This window comes from Eublepharis macularius, chromosome 8, assembly GCF_028583425.1.
Source record: "Eublepharis macularius isolate TG4126 chromosome 8, MPM_Emac_v1.0, whole genome shotgun sequence".
NCBI classification, from domain to species: Eukaryota; Metazoa; Chordata; class Lepidosauria; order Squamata; family Eublepharidae; genus Eublepharis; species Eublepharis macularius.
In genome coordinates, this window is record NC_072797.1 from 33,909,567 (window position 1) to 33,925,752 (window position 16,186).

General features: G+C 41.5%; 1 protein-coding gene across 2 annotated transcripts in view; it reads left to right on the forward strand.

Moving 5' to 3' along the window:
* The window catches only part of NDUFAF2 (NADH:ubiquinone oxidoreductase complex assembly factor 2), a 67,619-nt gene that overhangs the window by 33,984 nt on the left and 17,449 nt on the right, over positions 1-16,186 (forward strand). Inside the window, exons 2-4 of one of the 2 annotated variants that reach the window (XM_054987379.1) lie at positions 6,059-6,148; positions 7,881-7,934; positions 14,148-14,188. In XM_054987379.1, the coding sequence (XP_054843354.1) occupies positions 6,059-6,148; positions 7,881-7,934; positions 14,148-14,188 (185 nt within the window). The remainder of the gene's footprint in view (positions 1-6,058; positions 6,149-7,880; positions 7,935-14,147; positions 14,189-16,186) is intronic. The other variant, XM_054987380.1, reaches the window with a different exon arrangement.

Consider the following 16,186-nt stretch of genomic DNA (forward strand, 5'->3'; position numbering starts at 1 on the left):
GAAGTAGGAAACAAAAATAGTGTAAATGGAAAGTTTACAATCTGTACCACAGTAAATGTGAAACACAGTACAATATTTAAATTTTTTATACCCTGCTTTCTCCCCATTGGGGGACTCAAAGCAAGCTTACAACATTTTAAGCTCCTCCATTTTATCCTCCCAATAACAACAGCCTGTGAAGTAGGTTAGGCTTGACAGTATGTTATTCAAGATCATGTAGCAAGTTTCCATGGTAGAGTGGGCATTCAAACCTGCCCCCCTCTAACCATTATACCACAAGCTATTTTTTTTACTTGCGCTGAAGAGGGGTTAGAAGTTGGAAGAGTTGGAGGCAATAGTCTTCAGATGTATTAAATTTATTTAAATATTTGTACCCCACTTCTCTTAGCTCAGGGTGGTTTACTGGTAATAATCAAAACATCACATATTAAAACCTGTTAAAGCCCCCCAAATACCTCCCTCCTCAGAACGATTCTTGCACCGTCTTCTGAATATTTCCAACAAGCTGTCTCTCTTCACCTCTTCAAGAAGCCGGTCCCACACATTGCTGCATTTCTAAATCAGCTGTACTTTCTGGGTTGTCTTCAAGGGGAGCCCAACACGGACAGCATTTGTAGTTTTATAGTCCTGTTCTATTAGCACAAGGTGTCTTGATGAGGAGGGAGTGCTTATTAGCAAATTTTTAAAAACCTTATTTATAATTGGAATATCATTAATTATTCAAATAAGCCCATTACACTGCTTTGTGGAATTATATTGCTTAGTTGACTCTCTTTGCAATTGTAGCTTTTAAAAAAAAACTTTATTCCTGTTAACTGTGTTACTGCCTTTTTGTTCTTTGTTTTGTAAATATGCTTTGATTTATACTTGTTTTCTGGCAGGAGTACTTGCTTTCTGCATGCTAAATTCCTCAAAACTGCTTAGTATTTTGCCTTGATTGTGTTTCTTAGTATGAAATATTAGAGGATTATTTCCTCCTGCTGCTGAGCAAACAAAAATCACTGTTGACAAAGATTCTGCATTTCAAAGAACTGAAATTGATTGGGGATGGCGACTTTGATGCTTGAAGTATTTAAATTCAAGCAGTAAAAACTGCAGTTGGCTTGGAATTCCAAGCACAGAGCTGGCTCACACACGTGAAATGCAAAGGGGTCCCCCCCCCCATGTGGTTACGTATGTGGTTACATGACTGCATGAGAAAATGTTAATGTGAACAGCACGCACGTGTATAATAAGCTTACCATAACCATTTTTTTTGTTTGTGTCAAGATGGCAAAGTATGCAGCTCTGCTGTGTGTACAGTCCTCAACAGATTATTGGCTGTATCAGTCACCTGTTTGGAAAATGGAGGAACATCTTTTCTCCCCCCAGCAGGACGATTAACTGCCGATTATTTGTGTGACAGAGGACAGTCTCGTGTGTAGCATTGGTTATTCTCTGCGTCAGGGCCATAAATGCTATTCAGAACAAAATGCTACACATGTGTTTTCTCTGTCATTGCTTTCCATTCTCTTTACTCTTCCTGGGATAGTGTTGACATGTTTCGTACTTTTACTGTGTACATAACATGGAATTCACAGACTTGCTCACCCCAGTGGCCATTTTGGTTCCCTCTGGATAGCTAGTGTGATAATGAAGATAAGCTCCTCTTTTTGATTCCCAGCTCTGAGTTTTGGAGCATGGGAGAGATTGTCCCCACGCTTGCAGTGAGTTTCAAGGGCATTCTAAGGTCTTTCTGAGCAAAATTATGACAAGACCCCTTCTGTCGCACACATGCCTCTTTAAGAAAAGGGCATTATCGTTCGGCCAAGCGAAATCTGCACGCCTCTATTCATCATGATATGCACAAATCTTGAAATGCTAGTGTTTCTTACAGAGTTCCACATTCTAGTCCAGGTCTTCCGGTATAGCAGCTCTGAAGATGTTCTAAATGCATCCCCGTTCTGAAGAAACTGCATAATATGTCTAGGGGAAGTCCTTTGTCAGTTTTAAATACTTGTACACTACAGCAAATGCTGCTTTGTAGAAGCAAAGTGACAGTCTTAGAGAAATGGAATGGCAGGAAGCAGTACTATATAATTCTTCTTAAGAACCACTCCCTGTAAATTAGGGGATAATATGTTCAGTAGTGCTGTTGTTGGAAGAAATTTGTATGGCATGCAATAGTGTGTTGAGAGCACAGGACATTTTTTATAATGGGAGAGAGCTGAAATGAGTCTGAAAGAGGAGCTATTCCCTGGAGGGCTTTGAGCAGGATCTCTCTAGAGTGCTTTCCAGTATCCCACAGCATTCCCTCTTGTGCCTCCCCCTTTTTTTGAGTATTGCTAGAAATAGGTAACAATGGCACCACTGCTGTGCATAAGAGTAAGAGCTTTAAGATCTTAAACATCTTTCATGTGCTGAGCCAAAATAATGTTTCTCAGTCAGTTGCTAAACGAAGAAACTACCTAGAAGTGTGACTCCATCCTGGTAATACTGTACCACAGTTCTTAACTGCTTATACTGATTTGCTTCTGTTAAGTTACTTTAGTTAATTCTGGATCGGGCCCATTATCTGTCTAATAAGTGTTAAGTTTGCTGCTGCTTGGCACTGCTCACTGCCTTCTGCTTTGTTTTTTGTTTCTGTGGATCCACCTGCTAGCCGCTTTTCCTGCTCTTCCTTCCTTCTTGGTTACACTTTGCAAAGCTGTTTGTTTTGGTCTGTAACCACCTTCCTTCTGGCCCATTTCTTTTACCATTCAACATATCCTGGCTCTGCCTTTATTCTTCCACCCAACACTGTGGAGTTTTTTGTTCTTTTTGTTAAAGAAACCTGCTTCGTGTACACTTGTTCCCTGAGCTCTAACCGCATTTGGTATCTTACTCATCATTGCTTGCCTAAATGTTTTCTGGTCACATCGACCTGTGGCCTGAATCCCAAGTGATTCTGCGTGTGGCCTTGGGACGCCCTTCCTTTTCATGGCAGAGGTCAGTTTAGATGGCCTTTGAGTTCGAAAATGAAGGGTGTTGCTGGAATTTGCTTCCATTGAAATCCATTGAAAAATAACTAGTTCGTTTCAAATAAAGTATACCACCTTTCACTTGAAAGTCCCCTGGTGGTTTATAGGGTTGGTAAACACGTGGAAGTGGGTTGTGTGAATGCTGTTGTCTCTTTCTTGCCTGCTGTGTGAATTTTCTGCCTCTCCCCAGAGACATTTTAAATATGTTTCCCTCTAAGCCAGAATTTTCTAACCATCTGGCTAACAGCTCCTGATTATCAAGGAAATCTGGATAGTGATTGGCTAGTAGTTAGTATTAGCGGTGGTAAATGTTGATTGAGGTTGGAGGAAGAGATTGGCTACAGTCTGTCTGCTCTCATCCTGTAGTGTATTTGTGCAAATGAGTTCATCCAACTGCTCCTTCTCTGCAGTTGTATGTGCTCAAAATGTTACCATAAAGTACAATATATTAATTTTTTAAAATTACTTTCTGTATACTAATTTGTGCATCTCAACAATTTTATTTAAACAAGCTATTTAGTCTGCCTTGCATGAACAATTAAGACATGTTGAAATGCACCTGTCATATTCATGTCTAATTTCTGTACTAACAAAATTTCACCTGTCAATCAGATACACATTTTGTATTTTTGAGGAGCAAGGTTATAATGAAAATTGCAGGACATAACAGGCAACTGGCACAGCCTTGAATTTTCAACAGCAATGACAATAGTAATTGAAATATTTTTAGCATGCTAATATGTTGTTGTGAATTCAGGTGTGGTTATCTGAGTTCAGATCAAGCTATGAAGCCTGCTACATGTTCCTAGATAAGTCATAGTACCTCCAGCTTTCGTTATTGAAATATCCATGTTGGATTAAATGAGATAAGGATTGTTAAAATGGTGTGAAATACCATAGAAATTGCAAAGATTGTGAAACGTGATGGACTCTGGGTCCAAACTATATAAAAATATTAGAAAAGTCAAAATTCGAGCTATCAAGGAATGGTTAATAAGAACCGCTTTTGACCACAGTGTTTCATTTGAGCAAGATAATTTTGTTTATTTAGTTTAACATGCCTTTCTCACTGAAGTTCAAGGTGGATTACAAAGTAGAGGGCGGGGGGAAATATGATATAGGACACTGAATGGATAATGCAGTTGTACTAGAGGTGCAAAATTGAACAAAATGAAGGAAACTGAACAGTTTGACCATACAGTATAAGATATACAGTGATCAAGTCAACTGAACGGCTTCGGGTACAGTAGTACTAGGAATGCTTAATCAAATGACAATGTAAACAGCTAACTGCCCAAGCTGGCATAGCTTGAGCGGTGCAGAATGTGGGGTTACAAAGGTAAAAGGCAATGCAGTACCCATATGAAGGCAGTCTTCTGGACTGTTCTTTCCCATTACAGATATAATTCCAGTACAGGAATGCTGGGTCCAGTGTAACCCCTCGTCTCTTAACTGAATCAGAGCATGACAGCTGGACCCCACTGAAAGTGGGGAGCACAGTGTCCTTCAACAGCTTAGCCTTCCTGACCAATATGACCTCCGCCTGATCAGGATTCAGTTTCAACTTGTGCAGCCTTAGCCAATTAACTACAGCAGTAAGGCGCTGGTTCAAGATCATTACAGAATCACCAGGTAATTGGGATAAATAATAACATTTGATTTATATACCGCCCTTCTGGACCACTTAACACCCACTCAGAATGGTTTACAAAGTATGTTGTTATTATCCCCGCAACAAACACCCTGTGAGGTGGGTAGGGCTGAGAGAGCTCTTAGAAGCCATGTGACTGACCCAAGGTCACCCAGCTAGCTTCAGGCAGAGGAGTGGGGAATCAAACCTGGTTCTCCATATTAGAGTTCTGCCACTCTTAAATCACTACACCAAACGGTAGTGAAGAAAGAGATGTAGGGCTGGGTGTCATCAGCATATTGCCCAAATTCTCACTTGGCTCCCTTGCCAAGCAGTCAGTCCCTCCTGGAATTCCAAATCTCTGGGTCTATGTAAATCCAAAGCCCGTTTGGATGACTGAATACTTGAATGCTTATGAGCCATTCCAGATGACATCCTTGTGGAGAAGAGGTTCAGGTGGTAATATCTGGCTCTGGTATTCTTTTTGCCCCCTTTCTCCTCCTCTTGTCCTCACTGTACAAACCATCTCTGATTATTCTGCTAGGTTCCAGCCTCTGCTTTCATTTCTACACCTGCCTCAGATATTCCTCACTTTGTTTGAAAGGTCCTTCAGAAGTGTGTATCTGTCATTCCCCTAAGCTGTGCCATAAAACCTAAACCTGCAGATCATTTAGTTGGGAGTGAGAGGTGGCAGAAGAGAAGTTTCTGTCTTATTCTTAACTTCCCTAGAGTGAATTTGAATCCAGTTAAGAAATGGGCTTCGTTCATATTGCATGTAGCACCCATCCACATGTCTTGCTGAGTGTTCACAGCAACTCCCTGGATCATCAGGAGAGGTTTTTCATGGGGGGGGGGTAGTGTTGACAGAGATCCCCAGCATGAACTCTGCAGAATGTGTGGAATTGTGTATCTATCATTGTTAAGAACATTGGTTAGATCACAGTGAAATTTAAGTACATGGGATATAATCCAAGTGTTAACTGAGATTTGGCCAAATCTTGAGCAATTAGCAGTGGAAAATACATTTTTAAAATTTTGATACTCATAATCTTATAATGTTTTTGAATCCTGGGTCATAAGATACATGGAAGATAATAAATAAAAATAAATATTGATATGATGAAGTCAGATGTGAATATTTTCTGTGAGGAAAACTGTGTCCCCCACTTCTACACTACCAGAGATGCCCTTATATGGTACATGAGAGGGTACAGATCCTGTGAAGGGTAAATGCTTTTCTTAATGCAACCCAGATTTAAATAAAGGGTTGTGCCACCATTTTATATATTTTCGCCCTCTCCGTGGGGTTGGGGAAATGCAGTTGTTTAATGTAAACGAAGATTTTCACATAGTAGCATTGAAGAACATTAACCTGTGTATTAGTAAGCTGTGGAATCATTCTTACTTATCTTTCTTTCCTTTGCAATAGGACATATCATTCAGGAGAGAAGATTTGTGGAAGCAGTAAATATAAAGGAACACGAGTATGAAGTGGGGGATATTCCAACCGAATGGGAAGGTAGTACAATCTTGGTTCTGCTAGAGAAACATGAAATACATTGATTTATAATTGTACCAAATGTAATATTGGATGGATGCAATAGAACATAGAAGTCTAACCTGCCATTAAATGTCTTAAGATGGTAGAATTTTGTCGTTGCTTAAAACCCATTTTTCTGACTTGCTCAGCTGTTACTTTCTTAAAAGCTCTGTTTGCGTTACTATTCCTTGCATCCAGCAGCCACCCAAAAGACTCTTGCAGGAAACTAGTGCATCTTCACCCACTATTTGTGATCTAGATTAATAGCTCTCAAACTCAATTTAGCTCCTTTTGAATTCTTGAAATAGTGGCTTTTAAGGCAAAAATATATCATTTGATTTTACAAGGTAGATTTTTTTTTAAGTGCACGATTTTACTAATCACCTATGGAAACCTTAGGGATTGAGAAAGTGACCTTGATACACAGTGACCATGGGAGAGAAGGCACCAGTGCTAAAACATAAGGGAGGGACTGTGCCTTGCTGATAGATTAGATGAAGGTCTCAGATTCAGTCTATGAGATCTCCAGTTAATGAATCTCAGATAGCAGATGTTAGAAAAGACCTTTTTCTGATTGAGACTGTGGAGAGCTGCTCAGAGTTAGAGGAGACAATTGTTACCCATGGCAATATAGGACCGGTCATCTGATTAGAAAATAAAGCAGTTTATGGGTTCATAAAACTTTTTTCAGACGGTTTCCCAAAGGGGAAAGATGCATTTGCAAATCTAGGCAGTTTATTTGGCTCTCCAGCCCAGAAAACAAACCATATGCAGCAGCACACTTTTATTAGCTACATTTGCATTTTTAACACAGCACTTGCTCATGCTTATAATTACCATAACATTTTTTTCCTTTGTGATTATAGTGGCATTGAATTGGAAGGATTTGTGAAGAGCAGGGAAATAAAGAGCGTTATGAATAGGCAACAGCAGCTTTCTCTCTTTAAGCACAGTTCCTTTCAGGGAAGGGAAAGAAAATGTTCAGTCTGCTTTGTTTCCCCATCCATTATTTGGGTAGAGAAGGTGTGCAGTGCATTCTTGTTTATAACAGATAGAGCAGGGGGAAATGTAGGTGCTTCAGTGCTATGAACAACATTAACAGAATTTTTTTCAGTTAACATTTTAACTGCTGAAATGTTTTGTTTGGCAAAAGTGATGCTGGAGAAAATGAAGGCCTTTTTTAAAAAACTGAAGGCCATTTCAGTGATAAAAGACAAATGGGCTGATTTAGCATCTGTGTAAGGTTTCTTGATGTTCAAAGCTTTTCACCTATATTATGTGAAAATTGCTTGCAGCCGTCCCTGGTTTTGAAGATCCAGGATTGCTTCTCATCTCAAGGCCTCCCTGTGTTGATCCAGTGGGATTTCATCTTTTTCTCGTTCTGCTCAACATGAGCAAGATTGGAGATCACAGTGATTGGAGATCACTGTGGAAGATAAGAAGTGCATGCCCACTCCGGAAGCACTGACTTTGGGAGGGGTTTTGAAAGACCTGAGTCACATTGAGGTGACGAGAGAGGAGGTTATGCGACTGCTAGATAATTTAAAAACTGATAAATCACCGGGCCCAGATGGCATACATCCAAGAGTTCTGAAAGAACTCAAGTGTGAACTTGTAGATCTCCTCACAAAAATATGTAATCTGTCATTAAACTCTGCATCTGTTCCTGAGGACTGGAAGGTAGCTAATGTTGTCCCCATCTTTAAAAAAGGTTCCAGGGGAGATCCGGGAAATTACAGGCCAGTCAGCCTGACGTCAATACCGGGTAAGTTGGTGGAAACTATTATCAAAAATAAAATTAGTGGGCACATTGATGACCAAAAGCTGATGAAAACTCAGCATGGGTTCTGTAAGGGAAGATCTTGTCTCACCAATCTGTTAGAGTTCTTTGAGGGAGTGAACAAACAAGTGGACAAGGGAGACCCGATAGATATTGTTTATCTTGACTTCCAGAAAGCTTTTGACAAAGTTCCTCATCAAAGGCTCCTAAGTAAGCTCAGTAGCTATGGGATAAAGGGCCAAGTCCTCTTGTGGATCGAAAACTGGCTAATTAATAGGAAACAGAGAGTGAGTATAAACGGGCACTTCTCACAGTGGAGGGTGGTGAGCAGTGGGGTGCCACAGGGGTCGGTATTGGGTCCAATGCTTTTTAACTTGTTTATTAATGATTTGGAATTGGGATTAAGCAGTGAAGTGGCTAAATTTGCAGATGACACGAAATTGTTCAGGGTGGTGAAAGCCAGAGAGGATTGTGAGGCACTCCAAAGGGATCTGTCGAGGCTAGAAGAGTGGGCATCCATGTGGCAAATGAGGTTCAATGTAGCCAAGTGCAAAGTAATGCACATTGGAACCAAAATCCAAAATATAAATACAAGTTGATGGGGTCTGAACTGGCGGAGACTGACCAAGAGAGAGATCTTGGAGTCATAATAGATAACTCACTAAAAACGTCAGCACAGTGTGCGACTGCCATAAAAAAAGCTAATGCTATGCTAGGGGTTATTAGGAAAGGGATTGAAAACAAATCAGCCGGTATCATAATGCCTCTGTATAAATCGATGGTGAGGCCTCATTTGGAGTACTGTGTACAGTTCTGGTCGCCACACCTTAAAAAAGATATCATAGCACTGGAAAAAGTACAGAGAAGGGCAACTAAAATGATTAAAGGGTTGGAACACTTTCCCTATGAGGAAAGATTGAGGCGCTTGGGGCTCTTTAGCCTGGAGAAAAGACGACTGAGGGGAGACATGATAGAGGTTTACAAGATAATGCACGGGTTAGAGAAGGTAGAGAAAGATGTGTTTTTCTCCCTTTCTCACAATACAAGAACTCGTGGGCACTCTATGAAATTATTGAGCAGTCGGGTTAGAACAGATAGAAGAAAATACTACTTTACACAAAGGGTGATAAACACATGGAATTCGTTGCCACAGGAGGTGGTGGCAGCTACAAGCATTGCCAGCTTCAAGAGGGGACTGGACAAATATATGTAGCAGAGGTCCATCAGTGGCTATTAGCCACAGGAGATAGATGGTATTCTCTTTGTGGGGAGGTGGTGCTCTGTTGTCTTGGTGCTGGAAGGAAGGCAGTGGGAGGGCTTCTGGTGTCCTGGCCTCACTGACAGTCCTTTAGATGGCACTGGATTTCTAGCCACTGTGTGTGACAGAATGTTGGACTGGATGGGCCACTGGCCTGATCCAACATGGCTTTGCTTATGTTCTTATCAAGAGTGCCCGTCCTAAGTAGAGCTACACCCCTTCTATGTCCATTGAAGTCAGTGGATTTAGAAGAGTGTAACTGCTTCAGATGTTCCTATTGGGGGCGGGAGTAGAAGATGCCCTTGTAGATGGTGTATACTACAGCCGGTGCAGAAAGCATTAGTACACTACTCTGTCAGGGTGACTACCAGCAATGCCTAGTGTGTTCCCAAGGTTTTTTTTTTTTTTTGCATAGCCTTTTTGATAAAATTCAGCATGCTGGTTTGGGCTGTTGAAGCTGTGAATAAAATGTTGTTAAATACTGCCAACAGTGACATCTCTGAACCAAGGATAAATTGAGACAGATTGTTGATTGTTACTGCTCCCATTGTAGAATTCAACAAGCCCAGAACATTTTTTTTTGAGGCAGGATAAAACTTTTCTGCATGGGACGATCAGGAGTAAGGGATTTACGCTAGCTGATTGAAGTATATATTTAACTTGCTTTTAAGAATAGGTTGCCTGATGAAATGAGAACCTTGGAGTGACTTATTTAGAGGCTTTTCCCCTGCTTTTTTTTGACACTCATGTATTAGTATAGCTTTTACTGTTTCTAATACTCCCAACAACCCTGTAATGGTGGATCAAGCTAAGAATGTGTGACTTCTCCTCATGTATGACTTCTCTCGGCCTCAGCTATTCGCCTCCCCAATTTCTGTAATTTTTCCTGTAAGAATTCCCAAAATAATTTTCTCTTCAAATATCTGAAGTAGTGAGCTGTGACTCATGAAAACTCATGTTGAAATAAATGTTAGTCTTTAAGGTACTGCTGGACTTTTGTTTTAAAGTACTACTGGACTTTTGTTTTGGCTCATCCTGCATTGGGCAGGGGGTTGGACTAGAAGGTCTGTATGGCCCCTTCCAACTCTATGATTCTGATTCTGTGATTTAACTTCCCCCAAGATCACTTTTTATGACCTTCAGGGCATACTGGTGATTGGAATGTCTCCCATGTCCAGGCTCAACACTGCAGAGTGGGATGTGCTGAGAGATGTTTAAAGGGATACATGAAAAAGTTCACTGTTAAGCATCAATACCATGTATAAGCAACATCTTCACGCACTCTTCTAGGGTTCACTTTCAGGAAAGAAAGCAATTTGCTTTGCCAGGGGCATTATCTTATGGATGCAGACGACTGATAACCTTTCTACCATTTTAATTCTAAATGGCTGTCAACTGCATCTCATGATAGAATATGTCATTTACCTCCTCCGCGCATGTCATTGGTCCCCATGAAAAGGTATTCATCATTTTCAATGTCTGTGGAGATTTAGGAGGTTGTGCGCTTCATGCTGCATTTTACTGCCTGCCTGTTCTAGTCCTTTTTTTTTAATGGGTAACATTTAGTGATTAATGGGAGTTTTAATTTGCATGCTCACTTTTACGCTCATTACAATGCGTTATGTGCCAGTAGGAGTCTTAAAGTTCAATGAAAATCTCATGCATACTAATGAGAATGCAAATAAGTGCTGATGAAAGAATGCCAGGGACTCAAGGTATGAAATGTCCAGTTTATCTTGCTAAATTCCACTCAGACAAATGTAGCGTTATCAAGAGCACAGACTGCAGATAGTACCATACTGTATTTATATAATTAATGATGGCTATGTAATTAGACAATTTGAATCGCAGGCAGTCGTGGATTTTTCAAAAGCTTTGAGAAGAACCTTGTAAAATTGGATTCCATCCATGTATACATACATTTTCTTTGCCTTTGTACTGTGCCAAATAGAAACTATTTTGGCTGAGGTTGCATAAAAGTGTGTTTGCATTATGGGATGGAGTAGTGTAAAGATTTTGCAGTATGTAAGCTGCACTAAATGTATTTTCAAGGCTAGAGGACAAAGAATTTTTTTTATTAATGCTGGTAAGATTTTGACTGTATTCACTTAATTTTTTAAAATTAGTCATGTTGATCTCATTGTTCGGATCACAGCGGATGCTTGAAGAAAGTACTCATGGAATCATAAGGTGGATTGGATGCTAAGACATTGAGGGGGAGTGAAAGGTTTTATGGATTCATGTGGCTTGTGATTTTGGAACAAAATGGAGGCAGAGACGTTTGTGAGGGCGCTGGAATTAAGCCTCTTATTCTTGTAAACATCTTCTTTTCAACTCTGCAGAGAGATCTGCTAATGGAAAATAAATAATACTACAAATTCCTGTCATAAAGAGCTAACCCCATGAGGACTAGGAAAGTCAGAGCAATATTGCATTTACTATCTTTTATGGTAGCTCAAAGCTACACTGTGTGAGAGAGAGGAAGTGAGTGTGTGAGAGACCAACAACAAATAAATCCTCCCCTTTGTCTTTTAAGTTTTGTTCTAAAAGCCATTCTGCGTAATCACTGTTTCACTTCTGCAATCTCATTTTATGGTGATCGCTACTACCCATGTTACACCACACCTATAATTTTGTGTCTTGTTCTGTTTAAGAAGAAAGTAAATGATTTGAGGAATCAGTAGGGCCATCAGCAGATGAAGGGGAAAGTGGGGAGTGTGGTGGATGACAAGAATACTTGTTTAGATGAGACCCTGTGTACTCTTTCTCATGACATTTGGCTAGGAGAGTCACCAGTATTGCTTGGTTGGGCTCGCACTGATCATAGTTATCACCAGTGCTCATTTCGAGGAGGAACGCACCGGGACGCAGTTCCGGCAGTTCTCCAAAGAGGTCACCTGTCTGGTGGCCCCGCCCACCAGATTTTCAGCAATTCTGGGCCCTAGGCCTGGATGGGGGCTAAAACGGCCTGGATGGGGGCCAAAATGGCCAGCACCGATCCGGGCCCAAACAGGCTGCAAATACAACAACGTAACAACATTTGATTTATATACCGCCCTTCAGGACAACTTAAGGCCCACTCAGAGCGGTTTACAAAGAATGTCATTATTATCCCCACAACAAACACCCTGTGAGATGGGTAGGACTGAGAGAGCTCCAGAGAACTGTGACTAGCCCAAGGTCACCCAGCTGGCTTCAAGCGGAGGAGTGGAGAATCAAACCCGGCTCTCCGTATTAGAGTTCTGCCACTCTTAACCACTACACCAAATGGTAGTGAAGAAAGAGACATAGAGCTGGGTGTCATCAGCATATTGCCCGAATTCTCACTTGGCTCCCTTGCCAAGCAGTCCCTCCTGGAATTCTAAATCTATGGGTCCATGTAAATCCGCTGGGATTGGGGCCAAATCTGTCTGGATTGGGTCAGTGCCAGGTGGGGGACCCTTCCGCTGCCTGGCACTGACCTGATCTGGGCTGTTTTGGGCCTGATCCATTTTGGGCCCATTTCAGCCTGGATCGGGCAATTTTGTCCTGAAATGGTTCCAAAACAGCCCTGATCGGGCCACTGCTAGGTGGAGGAACACTCCCCTGTCTGGCAGCAGCCGAATCCCGGCCATTTCGGGCCCTTTTCAGCCATTTTGGGCCCAATTTCGGCCCTGAATGGGTCCAAAACAGCCAGGATAGGTGATGTCAGGGGGCATATGCAAATCAGTTATGCTAATGACACACTTCTGGTGATGGCAAGGGGTGTGGCATATGCTGATGAGTTATGCTAATGAGTTCCTGCAGCTCTTTTTCTACGAAATGACCCCTGGTTATCACTGTTGCTACATCATCAGTAAAAACTATAATCAGGTGATAAGAGTAAAGTAGGCCAATTGCATGCCAAATCCTGGGTAGACAAAAAGGTCTTTCTGTCTTTTGAGCTTGGGAAACTTCTCTATGGGCATTGCCTTACTGCCCAGCATGTGCCAGCGGACTATCCAAAAGAATCCTGAAAGGTGAAGAGAGGGTCCAGATTTTCTCACTAGAGCCCAGTTATCCTTAACCAGAGAAGGGAGGTTTTCTTTGGCAGACACATCCTGACCCCTCACCGTAACTGTTCTTTAGATTATCAGCAACAACATATAAGGCAGATAACTGAGTGATCTTATGATCTGTCCTGGCTAGTGCATTTCCACAACTAGAGCTTGGGCCTCTTTTGCTATAGCTGTGAAGTTTTGGAAGAAAATGGAGGAAGAAAATACATTGGTGTGGCAACAGAATTTTAAGACCTCTGTTTTGCTGCCAGTCCAGGAGCCTCTATGTGATTGTACTTTTTATACTGGAGGTACAAGCTCCATGGAGACATGCAGTCCCCGCCTTCCATGACAAACCACTGGCACTTTGCCCTGGTACGAGAGGAGCAACAGCTGGTTCTCTTCCCCAGATGAAAGTGCCATCAGTAGCAGGATGGATCCACTCTGAATTTCCAGGGAGACAGGCTGAGCGATTACAAGAGATGACTTGGTGGATTAATCATTTAAGTTGTTAGTAGGTGATCACTGACCAGTGTGGAAACTTTTGTTGACAGATAATTGGTCAGTCTTGAAAACACTGGTTTTCACTACCTCAGAAGCAAAATTTTTGTTTTTGTTTTCCTTTGGCCTGGAGCTATAGAAATCATTTGAAAACGTTTTGTAGTGTCCGGTAAAGGCTCAAAGTAGAAACTACAGGAATCTGTGACTGGGGCTTTGGAAACTGGTCTTCTGTGCCATGCCTAATTCTCTTGTGTTTGCCCCAAAGAGTGCTTTGGGCAGATGAGCCATCTAATTCCAGCCTGCTGGTCTTTCCCTTCTCTGTTTTCCTTCTGGCATTCCATTCCTTAATCTAACTGGTCTTCAGAAACATGAGGTTGAAAGGAAGTGTGCTCTCTATCTAAAATACTTGATTATCTTTTGCAGCTTGGATTAGAAAAAGGAGAAAGGAGCCACCTACAGTTGAGGTAAGACACTAAATACATTTTTGTATCAATTGCAGTTGGTTTTTATTTTACTAATGAGTCCAATCAGAAAGTGGCCTTAAACAGTTTTTATAATTCTGGTTAGATCTCATCATTTACTTTAATTCATGGGTAGAAATGGAAATTGTACTATTGGGTGGTGCCTGATAAGAAAATTTAGTTATACTTAAATTGTCCGATGTAATAGGAGAAATGATGAATTCCTTGTTATTAAAGACCATTAAAGAGGAACAGATATTCCTGAAATGGCTGTAATGAATATTCTGAAACTAAAGATGCAATAACCTCCCCTCCCCCGCCGCCCATGGAAGCTGTCATTAAGTTGCAGTTCTCCAAACCAGTTGCCAACATATTTACCAGGGCAGCAAAACAAATTAGATTAATATTTCACAGAGCTATTGAAATGCACTTTTCATAGAATTAACATGCTCTCTATAAATGTGTGCTCAAAGAAATAAAACTGAAATACAAGGGATGCATTCATAAGTGCATCAAGAGAACATTTTAACAGGGTATTGGGAGGGGGAACAGCACAGAATCTATACACTCAAATCTAGCTAAAACTGCATTTAGGTATATGACAAATACAAATTGCTGGAACAAGCAAATGAGTGGAAGCACCCCGGCCTTTCTCTCTCTCTCTCCTTTCCAGCCCCCTGCCCTCCGTGGCTGCCCCAGCTGTACTTTATCTTGGAGTAAAGATGATGATACTTGGGATTCTGGAACTATCCAGTGGGCCCTCCTGAACCAAGAGATGGGTGTCCTGTGATTCTGAGCAAGATCCCAAATTTCTTTCCTTGCCCATTAAAGCTGGGAGAGAAAGCTTGGGATCGGCCTGCTATGTATCATTTTGTTCCATCTTGGTGAAGATAGAACTGCTCTTCCCTGTCACATGGATATTAGCTTTATAGGGCTGGGAAAGCTCAGCAGGGTAGCCCCAGAAACCTCTTTATGGCTGGGGGAAGTGATTGATGCATGCACATGTTTGTGTAATTATTAACTAACGCTTTGTTAATCATCTAACAGAAATCCTATGCCAAATCAAAGTCCCTTTTCTGTTCTGTGCATATGTGGATGTGTGAGTTTTCCTTTTTCTCCGTATTAGTTTGAGGGCATAGTATTTCATCTAGAATTGCTCCCAGGATAGATTGATTTGGATCCTGTAGGGTACACTTTATGACAACAGTGTTGATGTGGTAAATGCTCTTTGGCAGCTACTGACCTGGGGAATTCTTTTGGCCATATTTCTCATTGCAGTAGTTGTATGGAAAATCTAGCTGTCTCTCTAGTTCCTCTGAGAAAGAAGTGCGTGTAGAAGACTTATTTGGAGATGGGGAGAAGGCTTTGTGAAGTCGGGGGGTTCGTTTCTTTGTGTTTGTTTTCAGCATGTTTAACTTCTCGCCGCACTTTCAGTCTGCTGCCTTACTGCTGTAATGCTGCTTTATTCAAAGCACACCAAAGCATAAAAATGCTGTCCGTATTTTTTGTTAGGAATAGAGGTTACCCAGCCATTAATGGTTCCTCCACTGGAGGCGGGGGGTGGGAGGGTGGGGCTCAAAGTAAACTGTATATATACGTTTTTATTGGTTATTTGTTAATATTTATGTATTGCCGTTCCTTATGGTGCACAGCCCTTGTAAAAAATGGACACTCTGTTATATGTATTATCAGGGCTTTTTTTCTGGGAAAAGAGGGGGTGGAACTCAGTGGGTTGCCCTCTGAGAAAATGGTCACATGGCTGGCGGCCCCACTCCCTGATCTCCGGAGTTTAGATTGCCCTTTGCGCTGCTCGGCGGCTCAGAGGGCAATCTAAACTCCCCTCTGTCTGGAGATCAGGAGGCGGGGCCACTGGCCATGTGACCCATTTTCAAGAGGTTCCGGAACTCCGTTCCACCGCGTTCCTGCTGAAAAAAAGCCCTGTGTATTATAGTGAAATTTCTCTTTTTTCATTCACACTCGTTAGTGTTTTTCCCCGCAGAA